The sequence below is a fragment of the Parambassis ranga genome, chromosome 12 (assembly GCF_900634625.1).
Source record: "Parambassis ranga chromosome 12, fParRan2.1, whole genome shotgun sequence".
Lineage (NCBI taxonomy): Eukaryota > Metazoa > Chordata > Actinopteri > Ambassidae > Parambassis > Parambassis ranga.
In genome coordinates this window covers 16,744,351-16,763,060 of record NC_041032.1, presented here as the reverse complement: position 1 = coordinate 16,763,060, position 18,710 = coordinate 16,744,351, and the positions used below count along the sequence as shown (strand labels likewise).

Here is an 18,710-nt window from a genome sequence, read left to right as displayed (position 1 = left end):
AAATCTGGGACTGCTCAGGATTATGTTCACGCTTTGTGAACTCGCTCCAACACACCCAGCAGCAGGTTGGAGGCCTGGAACAGGAGCTGGTGGAGTCCAACATGCAGCAGCGTCTGTGTCCTGACGTCCTGCTCCCAAGACACTGTCCGCCCGCCGACAGACGGCTCGTGGTTTCTAATTTTAAATCAAACCAGCAGCACGCAGATGTTTTCTGGTCTCTAGTTTTGAAGTGATTGCTTTGACTTTGTGTAAAAGTATCTGAGAGGATTCAACAGTTATCACAGTGGTTACCCTCCACAAACTGATTCTCCCTCACAGTTTGCATTGGTCTAAAAATGTCTCTAGCTGTTCCCTCCTGTCACATCATCAGTCGCTGAGTTTTCACTGCTCCTACACACAAACACACACACACACACTTCAGCCTGTCTGCAGTCAGAGTGTGTGTGCAGAGTAACTCAGGTGTTCAGACAGAGATCAGCTGCAGGAAGCTGCAGGTCAGACAGACTCTCTGAGTGTTGGTCATGTGACTCCATCATGGCGTCCTGCTGAGTGCTGAGGAGGACAGGACTTCTAGTGCTTACTGAATATTCTTGGAGTGAACTCTTTATTTTTGGAGGAGATTTTCGACCTCATGAAGACTACAGAAATATTTGAATGTTGGATTTTTCATTCATGATGCATTCATGTGGAAGCAGTAACAGGTGTGTGTCAATGAACACAAACAGGGCTGTAGTTATAATGAGAAGCGCTGGAACACATGAAGAAACAGGAGCTGCTTCCTTCAACACTTCACAGATCAACACTTCACTCTCACCACCATCTCCACAGACAGCTGCTTCTTCCACTGCTGTGGAGGAGAGATAACTGAAGACACAGAGCTGTGATGTGACGTCACAGCAGCCTCACATCTAAACATGAACCAACCCTCACCCTGAACGTCCACCACAGACCGTCGGTGTAACCGTGCTGTCAAACATCCACTCTTCTTTCTGTCCTTCTCCAAATGTCTCATTTTGTCTGACGAGTTCAAACCAAGTTCAAACTCTGCCTTTCTGTTGACTGCGACCTGAACAGTCTGTATGACATCTCTCCACATTATCCACATGAGCAACTGTTCTCCAGAAACATGTTGTTTGGACTCACGTACGGCTCGGTCCTCTCATTATTAATTCAATAAACCCTCAGCCGGCTCATTAAAGCCTCTGGGGGAAACACGGCCAGCTGTGTGACCATCAGATATCTACAGTCGGCGTTTACACCCTTAAAACAGAGCCAGCTTTAAAGGGCTGATTTGTCCAAGTCAAGCGTGGAGCTTCCTGCTGACGGTGTTTCATAAATCACCGAACCACGCTGGGCGTTAATGTTTCATCCATGTACAGTTAAAAAGAAGCCGGCGTTACACCTGCACTGACTTACAGTGTGTTCAGTTTGAATGGCAAAGAAATATCTGAGCAGCTCCGTCCACAGAACCAGTGGCAAGAAACAAAAAGAAGCGACATTTGAATATTTATTGAAACTATTCTTAAATGCAGTTAAAGGCTGTTTGGATAAAACCTCAGCAGAGCTGTACTGAGATACTATTCTTACTACTTTAACCCTTAAAGGTTTAAGGTGTTTACAGGCTGAGGTGGATCCTCTGACACTAATAAAATCATTACATTAATGTAAACAAATTCCTCCCCGTGATGTGGGCTGATCAGTCCTGATGTTTTCCAGCATGGTCGCAGAGCTGCAGCTTGTTTGGATGAGTCCCAGAGAAAGTCCGTGTCGGTGTGGGTGATGCAGCTGCTCCATGCTGCAGCCGCTGCTAGCATGGAGCTAGCTGCTCGCAGCCTGCTCCGCCTGCTGGCAGGTGCTTCACGCGGCGCTGCTCGGGATGTTTCCCCGGTTGTTTCCCCGCGAAGCTAACAAACCGCGCAGCGCAGGCTAACAGGGCTACGGTCACTAACCGGGAGCCAAGCGGGGCTTTCTCAGGAGGTTACGGGGGGTCGGAGGGAGAGTCCAGAGGAGCAGAAAGAGCATCCAGCGGTCAGAGCTCGGCTCCCTCCGCTCCGTCTGCCAAACATGTGTCCACAGCGCAGCAGCTAAGCTAGCTACAGGCAGGCTAGCTAAACAACACAGCGCTGCCGGGATACAAGCATCAACAACACGGTGTAAAATCCCCCGGTGCCCTGGTCCCGGTGCTCCCAGTATACAGCCCGGTGCCAGCAGCCGCGGGTACGGAGACCTTTTCACGGACAAACCGTTAAACAGAACCGGTCATGTTTTCAAACGGGCTCGGGCGGGAGAAGTCTGAGCTGCGGCTAACGTTAGCCTAGCTTGCTGGGGCTCGGCTAGCTTTAGCATCACAGAGACCGTGAATGAGTGTTTTAACCTCTGCGCTGACAGACCAGCACAGCCCGAGTCCAGACCTCGGTGCCGCTCATCACCAACGTCCGCAGGGCGCTTCACGCTGGCGCCAACCAGCACGGAACGGCTGCGTGTTAGCCTGACAGCTATCGGTCCGCGGCCAGACCTTCGTGTTTTATTGTTTACTTCGCTGCAGAGCGCCGTGAAAACGCGCCGTTATCCCCGCGGGGACGAGCCTCTGTCAGACAGGGACACCGGGAGCCGCACGGGCTGCAGCCCGGAGCCTCGCCGGCTTTTGTTTTCGTTTTGTAGCCATGGAGTGCCCCCTCCATGCTAACACAAGCTAACTCTGCAACAAGCCAGCCGAGCAATGACAGCAGGCCACAAGTCAACACAGGCAGCCACATCCTTTCTTTTCCAGCCGACAGCCCGAACACCGCCGCGTCCTGCACGCAGCGGCCACACACGGGCTCCCTGGCCCGAACACCGCGCCTGAATCCGGCCTGGGCCTCAGCCAGACGCCCCTGGATACGATTACCGTTACAAAAACATGAAACCTCTGCTTACCTGCACATGATCCGCCATTTTTCTCCATTTCATGCACCTCTCACTCCCCCGCTTATGGGTATGCAAAGTGACAACAGCGCCCCCGCAGGCCGCCGCGCACACTGCACCCACAGCTGACACGCAGCGCTGCGCTGATCCTGATCAATAATCGATACAGTGACAGGCACCGGTACCAGCGAGCCAGGAACTACAGCAGAACCTCAGTCCACAAAGTGTGTGGGCTCATTATCAGAGTGATTAGTCAGAGTTCCAGCCCGCCCTGTCCCCTCAGCTGTCACTGTATGATTCTATTTCAAACCATTCCCCACACATCTACAGTCCTTACATAACAATTTAAATATTTTAATACGTTACTCTATAAACTCCTCTGAAGCTGCACCGAGATATTTAACTACACAGCCACAGTGTTATTTTTCATCAGAATCTAACCCTTTAACTCTTCTGACTTTCCAAACATAAACAACCATTCACACTAGTTTTTATTTTTCTACTTTTAAACGATGGTGTTTGGCTTTTTCAACCATTTAGCTCGTTTTTTATCAACTAATTCAATTGTAGTTTGTAGCTTTACTTCAGTTTTCCTCTCATGTATGGCTAAAGGCTAACTGTTGCTAACTGTTAGCTCTGTGTTTTGTGCTTTACATCCCTCTGATTGTGTTGAATTTCTACAGTAACCATGACACACTAGGTTGAATTATAGGGGCTCCCTCCACAAACATGAATTCAGTGTTATTTTCCCTGTGTGGTGTGTTCTGAGCCAGCAGAGGGCGGCAGCGGGCGCTCCCGCAGCTGCAGCGGTTCTTCCTTCTGCCGAAGAAGAGAAAAGTGAAAGCGGATCAGCAGCAGGAACCAGACGGACCGTCCGAGCGGAACCAGAACTGTGAGGCCGGGTTTTATCTCCGTGGAGCTGTGCCCGTGTCTTTACATGAATAACTTTATGGTTTAAAGAATAAAGGTGGAATTTACAACGGGTCTGTACCTGTGTGGCGTTCCAGTACCCTCGGAAAAACGGACCCTCACTGACAGCTGTGATTAGTTCATCTCATGATTGTCTCCTAGTGTTGTTGTTGTTGTTCGTTAGTAAAGTTTTGTAAATAATCCGCAGTGACTTCATTAGTGTTGTAGTTTTTAACTGTGGCCACCAGAGGGGAGCAAATCCTCACGGTTCAGATCCGTACACTTCCTGTTGTGACTTTCAAAATAAAACAACCGGAAGAGCCGTCAGTCATGAGACAAAGCTTTGAGGTGTGAGCTGAGTAAAGCTCGTTAAAGTAAAATTAACAGCAGATTAGAAAAAAGGGCGTTTTGTCTGGATTGTGATTGATGGATGTCATGCTGATATCGTCTGTTTGTGTTTCTAAAGTCATTTTTCTTCCTCATCTCATAAACAAATAAAATAAAAATTCTTCCTTTATATGAGAGAAAACATGTGGTGAGGACCTCCTCCTGCAGGGGGCAGTGCAGCATCAGTGTTCTCAAACGTGTTTTCAACTTCCATGAAAACACGTTTATGGTGCTCAGTGTGTGTGTGTGTGTGTGTGCAGGTGTGTATGTTCGTGCCCACACACATGCTGGGTAATTTATTAAAGAAAAGCGTCTCTCGGCAGGACGCTGGTCGCCGCAGAGAGAAGAAGAGGAGGAGGAGGAGGAGGCTCAGACATGACGAGAGTTTGAAGATGAAAGTCGGCTGTTTTGCTCGTCCACGCGCTCTGTTTGGTGTGATGAGGCGGTGAAATGAAAAAGGGAGTGGAGATGAAAGAGGCAGCAGCGCTCAGAGTGGAATGAGGAAGGTCGTTATTAAAACCAAGCGCTGTGGGCGTCTGAGGGAAGATGGAGAGTAAACAGGAGGCGGAGAGAGAAGTGATGAGGTTAAAAGAAAAGGAGCACGAGACAAAATCATAAGAAGACGGAGGGGGCGGAGGTCTGGAGAGCCGGGGCCACAGCTGGCCCCCGTTCACTCCATCAGCAGGAGGAGATTGTGGTCCACGGGGAGAGGAGGATGGATGGAGGAGGACAGGACAGGAAATGATCTGCTTCATACAGGATGTCCTCCTCCGTCCCCTCCTCGTCCATCATGTCTCCTCCTCTGAGGAGGCTCAGCTGCTCCTCAGTCGACTCCTCCTCCATCCACAGAGAGGACACATTCACAGCATGAGGGAGGAGCACTGACTCACAAAATGACCCGAAACACACAAACACAGAGAGACACAAAATGACCCGAAACACACAAACAACAAACACAAAGAGACACAAAATGACCCGAAAGACACAAACACAGAGAGACACAAAATGACCCGAAACACACAAACAACAAACACAAAGAGACACAAAATGACCCGAAACACACAAACAGCAAACACAAAGAGACACAAAATGACCCGAAACACACAAACAACAAACACAAAGAGACACAAAATGACCCGAAACACACAAACACAAAGAGACACAAAATGACCCGAAACACACAAACAACGAACACAAAGACGTTAAATAAACAAAAAGAGACAACAAACAACAACAAAGACACACACACCAACCACACAGACACCGAACATCCTCTGTGTTCCTTCCTCCTGATAAATGCTGACACAGCAGAGGTGCTGCGCTCTGATTCGCTGCTTCAGTGTCAAACTAAATGCTCCAATAATATTTGCGTCTCTTGAACTGTTGGGGTCTCCTCAGGCTTCATGAGCTGGTGTGTTTCCTGGTGTCTGCTGACCTCCTGGATGTGGCTGCATAAATAGGTAAACGTGTGTGTTAGCTGAAGGAGCACAGAGCAGCTGATCACAGAGCTGCACGCTGATTGACCTTGAGAGGAGGATGTAATGTTCCACACTTCATTCATTAGGCTCTAACAGCAGCCGGGAACATCACGGACGTGTGTTACATGTGTGTTCAGCACGATGTCCTCATAAGAGCAGAGACTCCGCGGCACCCTGAGACACGGAGGCGAGGAGGACCGGACGTCGCCGTGCCAACACGCCGCACGCTAATAGAAGCAGCATTAGCTTCCTGAGGTTCTGATGATGTGTTTTCTAACCCGCTGGGACACCTGTGTGTATCTGTTAGCTACACACACGGTGTGTGTGTGTGTGTGTGTTTTCAATCAGCAGTACAAAAATCATTTCTCCAGATACACACACAAACATCACAGAAGGAACATGAAGACATCAGGCAGAAATGTTACTACACACAACACAAACAAGAAACACAACACAGAGTGGAAGAAGAGCTGGTCTGTACTACTCAGGTTCTGATCTGGTCTGACTTCAGCCTGTTAAACACAGAAAGAACTGATGGACACTCTTCTCTAGTCACTAGTCATCCTGCTGTTTGGAGGTTCTAGAGGTTTGTAGATATCACAGAAGATTTTCCTCAGCAGGTCAGCTTCAATCATTCGCTCTGACTAGCAGAGGTAATGCTAACACCATTTCGATCATGAGAGACTCAGCGAACTGAATGAGAAAGATTTATTAAGTACAAAGTTTGAATGTGCATTGGCGTCCTAGACCCCATCGTGAAGACCACATCCGGAAAGGGGGGAAAACGCAAGAGGAGAGGCCGCTGGATCAGAAGATCCCCCCCGGGGTCTAGACCTGGTGGTGGTGGAGAGCTGGAGGGCAGGAAATAGGAGACCTTACTGGCGTGGATCTGGTGGTGCTTGGGGTGGAGGAGGGTTGCCGGGTTCGATCAGAAGACAGCTGGAGAAGAGACGAAGACTTTTAAATTTCGTGCTAAGCTGTGATTGGTCAGGAGAGGGATAGAAAGCGACAGCTCATTGGTGAGGGAGGTGCTTTCTATTAAGCACCTGACTAAGTGAGCGGAAGAGAGGGGGAGCAGAGGAGTGAGGGATAGAGGGAGAAAGATTAGGAAGCGGATAGGGATAAATGGTGAATGATGGGCAATAGAGTCTTCCTGATTGAACTTACGCTGAGAGCTACATGAGCATGGTGCTGAGCATTAGCATGTTAGCCTGGTCTCTGTCCTGCCTGTGAGCTGCCCCTCATTAGCTGCTTTATTTTTAGCCTTGTTGTGGTGCTAACGTGTGGAGCCTGAAGGTCTCTGATCAGGTGGATCAGGACAGACGAGCCTGAATTAAGGTCTGACTCACTAATTAAAGGTCCAGACGGATGGTTTAACGTGCTGAAACATGGCGTCTGAGCCCGGCCGTTATTTTAAGGTGCCTCGTTAAAGGTTTCTGCCTCCGCTGGGCCTGCCTGCTGGCTACATCACAAACATTGTGCCTGGCTGTCAGCTGAAGTGACGCCTGAACTCTGCAGGCGCCGGCCCGTGGTGCTGGCTTCTCTCTGGAACACATCAGAAGTTCACTGAAACACATTTAGCTCGGCGTGGAGAACATGACCCACTTTAGACTGCAGATAATCAGCTTAGACCTGAAAGAAAACACGGACCTGGAACATGTGCACCCGTGCACCACCGCAGAGGAACTGTGTCTATGATCACGTCATCTGATAAATAGTCTGATCAATGACCTCAGGTCCAAAGAACCTTCTTTTTCCTTTGGGGGTTCTTATGGCTCTAGGGTTCACTGCAGAGGTTCTAGTTGGTTCTAGGATCATTGAGGATCATTGTGAAGCTTCAAGTGGAGATGAAGGAAGCTCTACGTCATGTGAGCAGCGTCTTGTCTGGGTCTGGAGGTCATGGAGATGGTTCTTCTTGGAGTTCTGGTAGACCTTGTGGTCACTGAGGGTTCCAGTTGGTTGTGGGTTCATCAGTGAGGCTCTCTCTGCCCTCAGAGGTTCTAGTGGGCTACAAAGATGTTTTAGATTTTGTATCTACTAGAGAGGTTCTAGTGGTGACTCAGTGGACTTGACTGAGGAATTCTATCAAATTGTGACTGAGTGCTGGAGAGCAGGTTTCACTGTGTTGTGTTACATCGTGGGTGTGATGGTTCCTCTCTGAAGGTGTGTTTGTGTAGGAGCATCTCACCCGTCCTCATTCTGTTTGGATGCAGCTCAGACTGACGTCCAAGAACTCAGAGGATCCTGTCGTCTCTGCACATGCTCTGTACTGACTCCTTCACTGGCTCCGCCTACATATTCAACGACCTTAGACCAGTCGTTAAGTCTGTGAGATAAGATAAAACTTTATTGATGCCAGCAGGTGACATTAAGTGTTTACAGCAGAACAAAACAAGACAGCACACAGTGTACTATTATGCCCCTCATAAAAACCTCCTGACACACACACACAGAAGAAGGAGGCTGTTACTGACCTTTGATACCCCACTCCCTGTTTAACTCACCTGGCTCTTTTCGCCTCACAGACCAGGACACACAGGACACACAGAAGCACTTTGACTTTTTCCTCTGGTTGTGTCGCAGTGTATTTTCTCCGTCTGGAGGTAAGCAGTGTTTATTTCACTTTATGAATGTGTGAGTTTGATCCTTCAGTCTTTGGTGTCAGTGAGCTGCTGTCAGTTGTTGTCTGTGTCGTCCTGTGAGGACATGTAGAGACTCACAGCAGGCTGATATGTCAATGTTTATCATTAAAATACATAGAATACAATCAAACCGATAAAATACATGAAAGAGATGAAGTGCAATAGAATAGAATAAAACAAAGGTCATAAAACATAAAATCCCAAAGAGCTGCCGATACTCAGGCAAAGGTCAAGCTGAACAAGTGCGCCCTGAGTACAGCTTTAAAAGTGTGGAGGGCACAGAGCGCACAGCTAGAGGCAGAGCATTCAACAGAGTGGATCCACGGCTGAGAAGGCCCAGTCACCTCTAGTTTTTAAAAGAGGTCGGGGGACCTCCAGAACCACTTGGTTTCAGACCTAAGAGCTCTGGAGGGCTGGCACAGTGTGATGAGGACTGATAAATAATCAGTAGCCAGCCCATGGAGGCCCTTAAAAAGAATAAAAGAATCTATAAACCTATTCTGTGCTTCACCATAGCCAGTGAAGCGAGGAACACACCGGCGTAATGTGCTCAGGCTTTTTTGTCCCGGTGAGAAGGAAACGATGAAGACTGTCTGACTGTCAATCAAGCACTGTCAAAACCAATCAATGAAACTTTGACTTCCTTCATCATGGGACAGACCTGAGTCCACTTCCTGCTGCCTCCATCTTGATGCAGTCATGATGTCAGAGGTCTGTGGATGGAGCCAATGGTGGTGATGAAGATGATGATGATGGTGATGATGAGGATCAGTGTTAATTTTGTTGACGAATCATTTTCGTCATAGTTTTCGTTAACGACCTTTGTTTGCTGATAAAAACGAGACGATAACTAAATAAAAACTAACGCACGGTGCCAAAAACGAAGACGAAATGTACTGACACTTTCATCAACGAATAAAAACGAGACGAAATTATTGATGGAGACGAGATCCAATCAGAGCAAATCTTGTTTGTGGAAAGGGAGGGACGAATCAGGAGACGGCGGCAGAGAGCCAATCAGAAGTGCTCTCTCTGCGTAAGGACGTTGCCCCGCGATGCTGGGAGAAGGCGTCCTCATGCATGGTCACACAACACAGGAGAAGAACAGACACATGGATACATTTGATGTCAAGACAAACAAGACGGTTCAAACCATGTGGAGCGACTATCAGCGGTAAAAACACAACAAACCTGAAGCGACATTTGCAGACGAGTCACAAGACTAAAATAAAAACTAAATCAGAAATTGCTGCCAAAATTAACACTGATGAGGATGATGAACTCTGCTCATGACTGATGGTTTTCTTTGTGATTACAGACAGCAGCTGTCCTCATCATCAACACACACACAGAAACACACAGGAAATGGATCCAGGACCAAGAGGAAGAAGAGGCAGTATGGAAGACCCTCCAGATCTTTCTGAACTGAAGAGCAAACTTAGACAACTTGGATCTTCATTCATTAACGAGTTTGACATCAAAGAGTCAGAGATGAGACGGATCGTAGACGAGATAAAGGAGACTGAAGAGGACCTGAAAGTTGAGCAGAAGAAACTGGACAAAATCAAAAGGAAGGGTGCTGCACTGACAGGCCTCGGAGCGGTTAGTGGTGTTGCTGCTATTGTTGGTGGTGTTATTGCTGCTCCATTCACTGGAGGGTTGAGCCTTGCTCTTGCTGCTGGTGCTGTATGCAATGCTGCTGTTGCTGGAACTGCTATTGGAAAAGGAGCTGAAACACTTATAGATGCTAAAAATGAGAAATTAGCAAAGGAGCAACATTGTGTAAATATGACAGAACTTCGGGGCGAAATATTCCAGCTGTGTGTTAAACGACTGAAGAAGATTCTGGAAGAAATACAGACGACCTGTCAACGTTTGGAGCAGAGGTCTACAGAACGTAAGGCTAAAAACACTCTGAGAGACATGGAGAAGTTTGAGGAGATCCTCAGACGAGTGTCTGCACTGAAGGAGGGGAGTGAAGGAGCTGTGATAAGAGAGACCATCAGAGAGTCAGCTTATCAGAGTCAGAGAGTCGTTTATCAGTTGGATTTGATGAAGACAGAGCTTAGACTGCTAGTGCCTGCACTGCTGTTCCAGTGACCCGGCCCCGGATAAGCGGTTGATGATGGATGGATGAAGAAGGAGCTCAGCGACACAGTTCAGCTTGGACCTGAACAACCTGAACAGTCAACGTCTCTGAGAGCTTCTCTCTGTGCTGACTGACTGATCACTGACTGATGAACTTTACCTGCTGACTCACACACAGCATTGTTTCAGTGTACATAGATCTGTATATAAAAGATGAGACATGCTGTTGTGTTTAAGCCTCATTTAAGCAGCATCTACTCTGACACATGTTTTTATTAGGGCTGTCAAAGTTAATGTGTTAACACAGCTCAATCAGGGCTCAGAGTGCAATGTTTATCTTATCTTAAACATCACATAGAGTGCCATGTTTAAGATAAGATAAGATAAGATGTCCACCTTCACAGCAGAAATAAAGATGTTTACAGCCTGGAACAACAAACCATCCTGGTCTCAAGTGACAAGTTCTCTTCAGTCCAGATCATGTCACCGAAGCTTCGAGTCATTGATTGTTTTTTCAAGTTCCTCTTTAAAGCTTCTTTGAAAAAAGTTCTCAAAGTTTTAGTGCTCACTGCAGAGGTTCTAGAGATCACTGCAGAGGTTCTAGAGATCACTGCAGAGGTTCTAGAGATCACTGCAGAGGTTCTAGAGATCACTCTAGAGATCACTGCAGAGGTTCTAGCGCCACTCACAGGTCTGGCACATGTACTACAGTGTTTAGTGGTTTGTGCGGACACGTGTGGACACACACATCCACTGAAACTCTGCCGTCTGTACGGAGAATGTTTTTGAAACTAAACGACCTGTGGATCTGGCCCGAGGACGGACTCTTATTTAAAGAACTCAGAGAATCCTCGTCTGTCTGCACATGCTCTCATTCCTTCACTGGTTCCACCTACATGTTCCAGCTCACCTGACAGACTTGTAGAACTGGTTTAGGACACACCAAGATAAACATGTGAATACATTTCCAGCTCCCTCCTACACACACACACACACACACACACACACAGACACACACACACACACACCTGTTCAGTTCCTGCTGCTCCAGGTGGCAGCACAACGATCACTGACACACACCAGCAGCATTAATGAGCAGATACAGTCAGACTGGGGTCGGCACTTGTTGATCTGTTGATTGTTGTGTGTGGATTGTTTGAAGCCACGTCCTGTTTCCCTGACCCGGCTCCTTTTCACCTCAGTCTGAAGGTAAGCAGTGTTTTCAGAGTTTCATTCTTTACCACGTCTGTTCTCTTGTTGTCAGTTGTCCATGTCTGTGAAGTGAAAACATGTTGAGACTTTTACTGTATGAAAAAATGTATGGAAGGGTTTGAAAATGTTTATTACACATATTAAGTCAATACATTGAACTTTAAAGGTGTTTTATCTTTATTCTTTATTATATGAACCCACCTGCTTACTGTGCACATGCATCATGGGGCAGTGAGAGTCCACTTCCTGCTGCCTCCGTGTTGATGCAGTCATGATGCCAGAGGTCTGTGGATGGAACTAATAGAACACGTAAGAACATTGTGTACATTGGTTCTCAGACTGACAGCAGAGGTGCATTCAGAGCTGCTGTATGTTGCTGGTGTTATGAGTGCTGTTTGTATGATGATGACGAGGATGAAGATGATGAGGATGAAGATGGTTGATGATGATAGTGAGGATGATGATGATGATGATGATGATGATGATGATGATGGTGATGGTGAGGATGATGAGGATGATGGTGAGGATGATGATGACGATGATGATGATGACAATGACGAGGTTATGAATGAGGATGATGATGGTGATGGTGAGGATGATGATGATGATGATGAGGATAATGATGATGATGAGCTTGAGGTCTTCATCACATGAACCCAGCTGCTGGCTGCATGACTGTGACAGAGTCAGACTGGAGAGGGTCCCTGTTCAGAGTGAAGGCAGACTGGGAGCAGCCCTCTGATAGACAGACAGAGACTTTATTGATCCCAGAGGGAACTCTGATCATGTCTGATGGTTTTCTTTGTGATTACAGACAGCAGCTGTCCTCATCATCAACACACACACAGGAACACACAGGAAATGGATCCAGGACCAAGAAGAAGAAGAAGAGGCAGCATGGAAGAGCCTCCTGATTTGTCTGAATTAATGAACAAACTTATTGGAGACGGAGCTTCATTCATTAAAGAGTTCGACACCAACGAAGCAGAGATGAGACGGATCGTTGACGAGCTGAAGAAAATTACTGAAGAACTGAAAGTTGAGCAGAAGAGAAAGAACCGACAGAGAAAGATCGGTGCTGCAGTGACAGGCGTCGGCCTTGTTGGTGTGGTGCTCACTGGAGGGTGGGCCCTTGTTGCTGCTGCTGGGGCTGCTGGTGCTGCTGCAGCTGCTGGTGCTGGTGCTGTTGCTGTTGCTGCTGCTGGTGCAGCTGGAAGCTGGAAGCTGGAAGATTGGAGGCAGAAAGTGCAAATAAAGCAGAAAAACTGGGCAAAGATCTCCAGCAGATTGTTGAACCACTGAAGAAGATTCTGGAAGAAATACAGACGACTTGTGAACGTCTGGAGCAGAAGTCTACAGAACTTCAGGCTAAAAAAACTCTGAGAGACATGGAGGAGTTTGAGGAGATCCTCAGACTGATGGAGGGGAGGAGTGAAGGAGCTGTGATAAGAGAGACCATCAGAGAAACAGCTGATCAGAGTCAGAGAGTCGTTGATCAGTTGGATCAGATGAAGAAGGAGCTCAGCTCAGTGATTGATCAACAGCAGGATCCAAAGACGTGATAAAGACTCCATGACGCCTCCTGGCAGAAACAGGAAGTGTATCAGAGCAGCAGACCTCCACGGTGCCCCCTGCAGGTGGTCCTTGTGAACGGCCTCCTCTGTCCTGCTCTGTGTGGAAGGTGCAGTTTCCTCTTCGTGTTGTTCGTATGTGTTCACAGCGTGTTTCAGTGGGATGAACATAGATCTGTATATAATAGATGATGAGTGTCATGAGGAAGGAGACGGTGTGAGACACTCAGACATGCTGTTGATTTTAATCCTCATTCCATCAGTGTGTACTCTGACATTTTGTTTTTATTACCTGTCATAGTGACACTCCTCATGAATACATGAGTCATGTGACGTGTGATGAGAATTCATCATGTTTCAGTCTGAGGGACAGAATAAAGAATGAAAGAGCTTCCAGGTGTCTTCTCGTCTTTGTCCTGCTCTGGTCCACGGTGTGTCTCTGCTGTCAGACCATCATCAGCTGCTGTGTGGACAGTTCAGCATCCTCAGAGTGCAGCTGTAGACCAGCAGCAGCCCAGCTGAGTGACTGACAGTAGTTAGCATGTGTTAGCATGTGTTAGCATGCTGGTGTTAGAGCACTAGATTAGAGTGCATTGGTCAAAGGGACGGGGGGCGGGACAACAGACTGAACCTCCACAGAGATCACAGGACAGAGCATGTGGAGGAATCCTATTGGCATCCTTTTCTCCTATTATATTTCCTATTTTGAGGAACACAGGAGATGCTGACTTCCTGTTTGGACCTCATCATCATCATCACTGCTCAATGCTAGAAAAATAAAAAACAAATAAATTCAACAGATGACGAAAGATGCAATATAAACAGAAATGAACCACTGTGAGCACCGAGCAACCAGAAGGAATGAGAATCCAGACAGGATGAACACAAACGCCTGCAAACTGATGCAAAGAGACTCACAACAACCACACAGTGCAAACAAAAAGACACACAATCTGTGTGTGTGAGACAATTTCCACACAATGAGACTCATAGTGTGTTACACTGATCCTCACCCTGAGGACACAGAGGTGCTCTGCTGTTGTGTAGTTACTGTTACCTCCCTTTTTGACTCACCTGAGACTGTAGCTGTGTCCCAATTCAGGGTCTGCATCCTTGAGGATCCTCCGGAGGACGCGGTCTCAGGAGGCCGCGTCCTCCTGAGGATCCTCCGGAGGATCCTCCACCGTTGGTAAATGGGACGGTCTGGCCTTCAAAGCACTTCCTGATTGTGGCGCGACGTCATAAATTTTGCCCCGGGAAAAACAAAAGCAGCGACAGCGACACAACACGGACTACACAACAAGCGGGACAACAGTGTGGATTTAGACATTTGGAATATTTTAATATATTTATTTGTTGTTGGAGGAAGAGGAGAGGCGGCTCCAGCGGCAGCAAAACCGGTGACGGCTCATTTTCTTCAGGCTGGGAGAGCGCAGTGGGGAGGTGACGGTAAGCTGCTGTTTAACCATATTATTGATCATAATTAATATACCAGCTACTGAGCAAACGCTAGATATATAACCAGTAGATAGACAAATATGATTAAATGTAATTTATATTTGATTCAATTGTAAGACTTGATACAGGGTCTGTTTGTAATTTTAATACTTTAAATAAATAGCTAAATGTGTAAGAACCCTGCAAATAACCCTGAAACCACTGCTTTAATGTGTCATTAAGCATCAGGTCTGTCACTGCACCAGAGAATTACTGCTGGGTGGAGGAGAGTGGGGCTCCCTGCAGGACCAGCTGTCTGTCCTGGAGGAGGTGTACTGACCATCATCACCTCTGGAGGGTGAGGATACATATTTTATAGCTTTTCATATTTTAAGCTGCGTTGGAAGCCGCTCTGTGGAAGTTATTATTTTTATTTTTGCCCTTTTTAAAAACATCTTTAGTAACATGGCAGCCGCCGATCGTCAGCTCTGCAAACCCTGATGGACGATGTGGTGGACAGAGGAGACAGACACCCCCCTCCCCCAGATGATGTCCCACTCACAGCCAGAGGACTCCAAGGTCTTCACCGTGGCATCATCCAGTCCAGAAGCACCAAGGACTCCTGCTCAGCCAAACATTTATATATATGTTCTTTGTGAATAGTATTTTGATCTTTATAAATAATAAACTGTACATTTTCATAATGCCCACTGGTAAATAGTTAGAAATGTTCAAACTGTGTCTTTGTAAATATTGTACATAACAGAACAATAAATGATTTACTGTGGTCACTGAGAAGTTGTTCAAAAGTTTACTTCAATTATAAATAGGTGAAAACACATAATGTAACAAGGTTAGAAGAGTTTAAGAACACAGAGACAAGAACGATTTAATACACAATTTAATAAGTAACATTTAAATAACACAGAACATAAAATCACTGCTGTCCACCATCCTCTGTATGAGCTGAGGTCTGTCCGCTCTTTCTCTGCTCTCCCTCTCTCTCTCTCTCTCGTGAGACGTGAGCGGCCTTAAAATGCGCACTGCGAAGGATGCAGACCCTGAATTGAGACACAGCTATTGTGTGTTACACTGATCCTCACCCTGAGGACACAGTGGTGCTCTGCTGTTGGAGCCCCTCCCTCTTTGACTCACTTGTGTCTCCTCCCAGAACAGTCCCACAGAAACACTTTCACTTTCTCCTCTGGTTGTGTCGCAGTTCATTTTCTCCGTCTGGAGGTAAGCAGTGTTTATTTCACTTTATGAATGTGTGAGTTTGATCCTTGAGTCTTTGGTGTCAGTGAGCTGCTGTCAGTTGTTTGGTTTTCTGTGTCGTCCTGTGAGGACATGTAGAGACTCACAGCAGGCTGATATTGTCAGGATTTGTGGTGGATGAGGACACAGATGCAGAGGCACAGAGCGGTGCAAAATCAAAAGGCGGTCCTTTATTCAAGGCCAGGAGGGCAAAAATACAAACAAAGGAAAAGACGTAGCGTGGCAAAAACTCAGAGGAGCAAAACGAGGTTCTTAGCATAGATTCTATAGTTCACAGCTCAAAACATGACAAAGCATAATTACCAAGAGATTCACGAGGTCAAGGCAGGCGAGACACACTAACTCCACGAGAGACGACACGAACTAGCACCGAGTGCAGGAAGGACACAGACTATATACACAAGACGAGACACAGGTGGCACACATTAGGGCAGGGCAGGTAATCACACAAGGAGGGAAAACACAGGAAGTAAAACTCAAGACAATACACAAGGAGGACAGGGCTACCAAAATAAACAGGAAGACAGAGACAAGGCGAACACCACACAAAGAACTAAACAACAACCCAAGAACAAAACACAAGCCTAACAACTACCTGGACTATCACAAAAAAGCACAGATTAAACTAAAAACCCAAAACAAGGAAAACAAAACCATAAATAACCAGGTCATGACAGATGAACTGTATGAACCATGAGGGAGTGCAGGAAGATGATTGATCTGTGTCTATGACAGGTAAGAACCAGAAGCTGATGGTGATGATGATGATGATGGTGATGATGGTGGTGATGATGATGATGATGATGGTGATAAAGATGAGGATGATGATGGCGATAAAGATGAGGATGATGATGGCAATAAAGATGATGGTGGTCTGATGGTTTTCTTTGTGATTACAGACAGCAGCTGTCCTCATCATCAACACACACACAGAAACACACAGGAAATGGATCCAGGAACAGGAAGAAGAAAAGGCAGCAAACTGCTGCCTCCTGATTTGTCTGAATTAATGAACAAACTTATTGAATACGGAGCTTCATTCATTAAAGAGTTCGACACCAATGAAGCAGAGATGAGACGGATCGTTGACGAGCTGAAGAAAATTATTGAAGAACTGAAAGTTGAGCAGGAGAGAAAGAACCGACAGAGAAAGATCGGTGCTGCAGTGACAGGCGTCGGAGGGTTAGCTGCTGCTGCTGTTTTTGCTGCTCCATTCACTGGAGGGTTGAGCCTTGCTGTTGCTGGTGCTGTTGCTGGTGCTGCTGCTGCTGGTGGAGGTGGAACTGTTGTACATGCTAATGTCACCAAACTAAGATTGGAGGCAGAAAGTGCAAATAAAGTAGAAAAACTGGGCAAAGAATTCCAGCTGATTGTTGAACCACTGAAGAAGATTCTGGAAGAAATACAGACGACCTGTGAACGTCTGGAGCAGAAGTCTACAGAACTTCAGGCTAAACACACTCTGAGAGACATGGAGGAGTTTAAGGAGATCCTCAGACGAGTGTCTGCACTGAAGAAGAGGAGCGAAGGAGCTGTGGAGACCGCTGTGATACTGATACAGGAAATAGCCAACCTGTTGGTCTTCATAGTGAACGTCTTCAGAATCTTTCCGACTCCTGAAGCAGATGAAAAGTTAAGAGAGTCCATCAGAGAGTCAGCTGATCAGTGTCAGAGACTCATCGATGAGTTCGATCAGATGAAGAAGGAGCTCAGATCATTTGAAACCAAATGATCAGCAGGACACACAGACCTGGTTTTTACATGTTTTTATTACCTGTCATAGTGACACTCCTAATGAATACATGAGTCATGTGACGTGTGATGAGAATTCATCATGTTTCAGTCTGAGGGACAGAATAAAGAATTAAAGGGCTTCCAGGTGTCTTCTTGTCTTTGTCCTGCTCTGGTCCACGGTGTGTCTCTGCTGTCAGACCATCATCAGCTGCTGTGTGGACAGTTCAGCATCCGCAGAGTGCAGCTGTAGACCAGCAGCAGCCCAGCTGAGTGCCTGACAGTAGTTAGCATGTGTTAGCATGCTGATGTTAGAGCACTAGATTACTGTGCATTGGTCAAAGGGACAGGGGGCGGGACAACAGACCGAACCTCCACAGGACAGAGCACATGGAGGGATCCTATTGGCTGTTAGTGGAGGGAACACAGGAGATGCTGACTTCCTGTTTGGACCTCATCATCATCACTGCTCTAGTGTTATTGCACACATTATGACATTTAGAAAGTTTGGGTTCAGAACATCTTTCAGAGCTCACAGTGACCTTTGACCTTTGACCACCAAACCTGAATCAGGTCATCCTGAAGTCCAGCTGAACATTTTGTACCAAACTGTGTGAAGAGGAGCTGTGAGACGTGATGAAGGACTCGTCAGCAGCTGTTGGTACAGATGTTTTTATTTAGATCTCCAGACACAGATTACACTGCGGTGGCGCTGTTACACAGACAGATCAGCAACTCTACAACCTGCTGTCAACTCCTCACCCTCACCCTTATCCTCACCTTCATCCTCACCCTGGTCCTCACCTCCATCCTCACCTCTGTCCTCACCCTGGTCCTCACCCTCATCCCATCACACACTCATAACAACATGAAGCCCCGCTAGCAGCACCATCATCAACACACAGGCTGAAAATATAAAGTTTGTCCTGAGTGTGGCGCTAGAGACACATAAAAGTCTGTTTCTGTTTGAACGTATGAAATCTGAATTTGCTTTGGCTTCTTCCATCCTCACATTATGGCTTCAGTCAGCTGACAGTGTTAACCATGAGGTGTTCCTCAGGGGTCTGCTGTGGGAC

General features: G+C 46.8%; 3 protein-coding genes across 6 annotated transcripts in view; 2 read left to right on the top strand and 1 right to left on the bottom strand.

The window, feature by feature from the left end:
- xpo7 (exportin 7) overlaps positions 1–3,010 on the bottom strand; it is a 30,574-nt gene extending 27,564 nt beyond the window's left edge. For both annotated transcript variants that reach the window (XR_003671471.1, XM_028418112.1), the window contains exon 1: positions 2,917–3,010. Coding sequence is in view for 1 of the 2 variants with exons in the window: in XM_028418112.1 (XP_028273913.1) it covers positions 2,917–2,949 (33 nt within the window). In the remaining variant the exon portion in view is untranslated. The remainder of the gene's footprint in view (positions 1–2,916) is intronic.
- Positions 3,011–9,457: 6,447 nt separating this feature from the next.
- LOC114443718 (uncharacterized) lies at positions 9,458–10,894 on the top strand. The gene is made up of 3 exons (XM_028418005.1): positions 9,458–9,494; positions 9,639–10,369; positions 10,451–10,894. The coding sequence occupies exons 2-3, from the start codon at positions 9,686–9,688 to the stop codon at positions 10,541–10,543; spliced, it is 777 nt and encodes a 258-aa protein (XP_028273806.1). The 5' UTR covers positions 9,458–9,494; positions 9,639–9,685; the 3' UTR covers positions 10,544–10,894.
- A 63-nt stretch (positions 10,895–10,957) lies between these two features.
- Positions 10,958–17,777, top strand: LOC114443717 (apolipoprotein L4-like). 3 transcript variants are annotated; one of them, XM_028418003.1, is made up of 3 exons: positions 10,958–11,617; positions 11,853–11,929; positions 16,803–17,777. In XM_028418003.1, exon 3 carries the CDS (start codon positions 16,850–16,852, stop codon positions 17,633–17,635), a length of 786 nt encoding a protein of 261 aa, XP_028273804.1. In that variant the 5' UTR covers positions 10,958–11,617; positions 11,853–11,929; positions 16,803–16,849; the 3' UTR covers positions 17,636–17,777. The 3 variants fall into 3 exon arrangements, with proteins under 3 accessions (XP_028273804.1, XP_028273805.1, XP_028273803.1); XM_028418004.1 differs by lacking the exon at positions 10,958–11,617 and having other exon boundaries at positions 11,653–11,929; XM_028418002.1 differs by lacking the exons at positions 10,958–11,617; positions 11,853–11,929 and adding an exon at positions 15,742–15,867.
- The last annotated feature ends 933 nt before the right edge of the window (positions 17,778–18,710 follow it).

Coding starts and splice junctions, on each gene's coding strand:
- LOC114443718 (XM_028418005.1), top strand. CDS start 9,686: ATGGATCCAGGACCAAGAGGAAGAAGAGGCAGTATGGAAGACCCTCCA. Junction 10,370..10,450: donor GAGTCGTTTATCAGTTGGAT/TTGATGAAGACA, acceptor GTTGATGATGGA/TGGATGAAGAAGGAGCTCAG.
- LOC114443717 (XM_028418003.1), top strand. CDS start 16,850: ATGGATCCAGGAACAGGAAGAAGAAAAGGCAGCAAACTGCTGCCTCCT.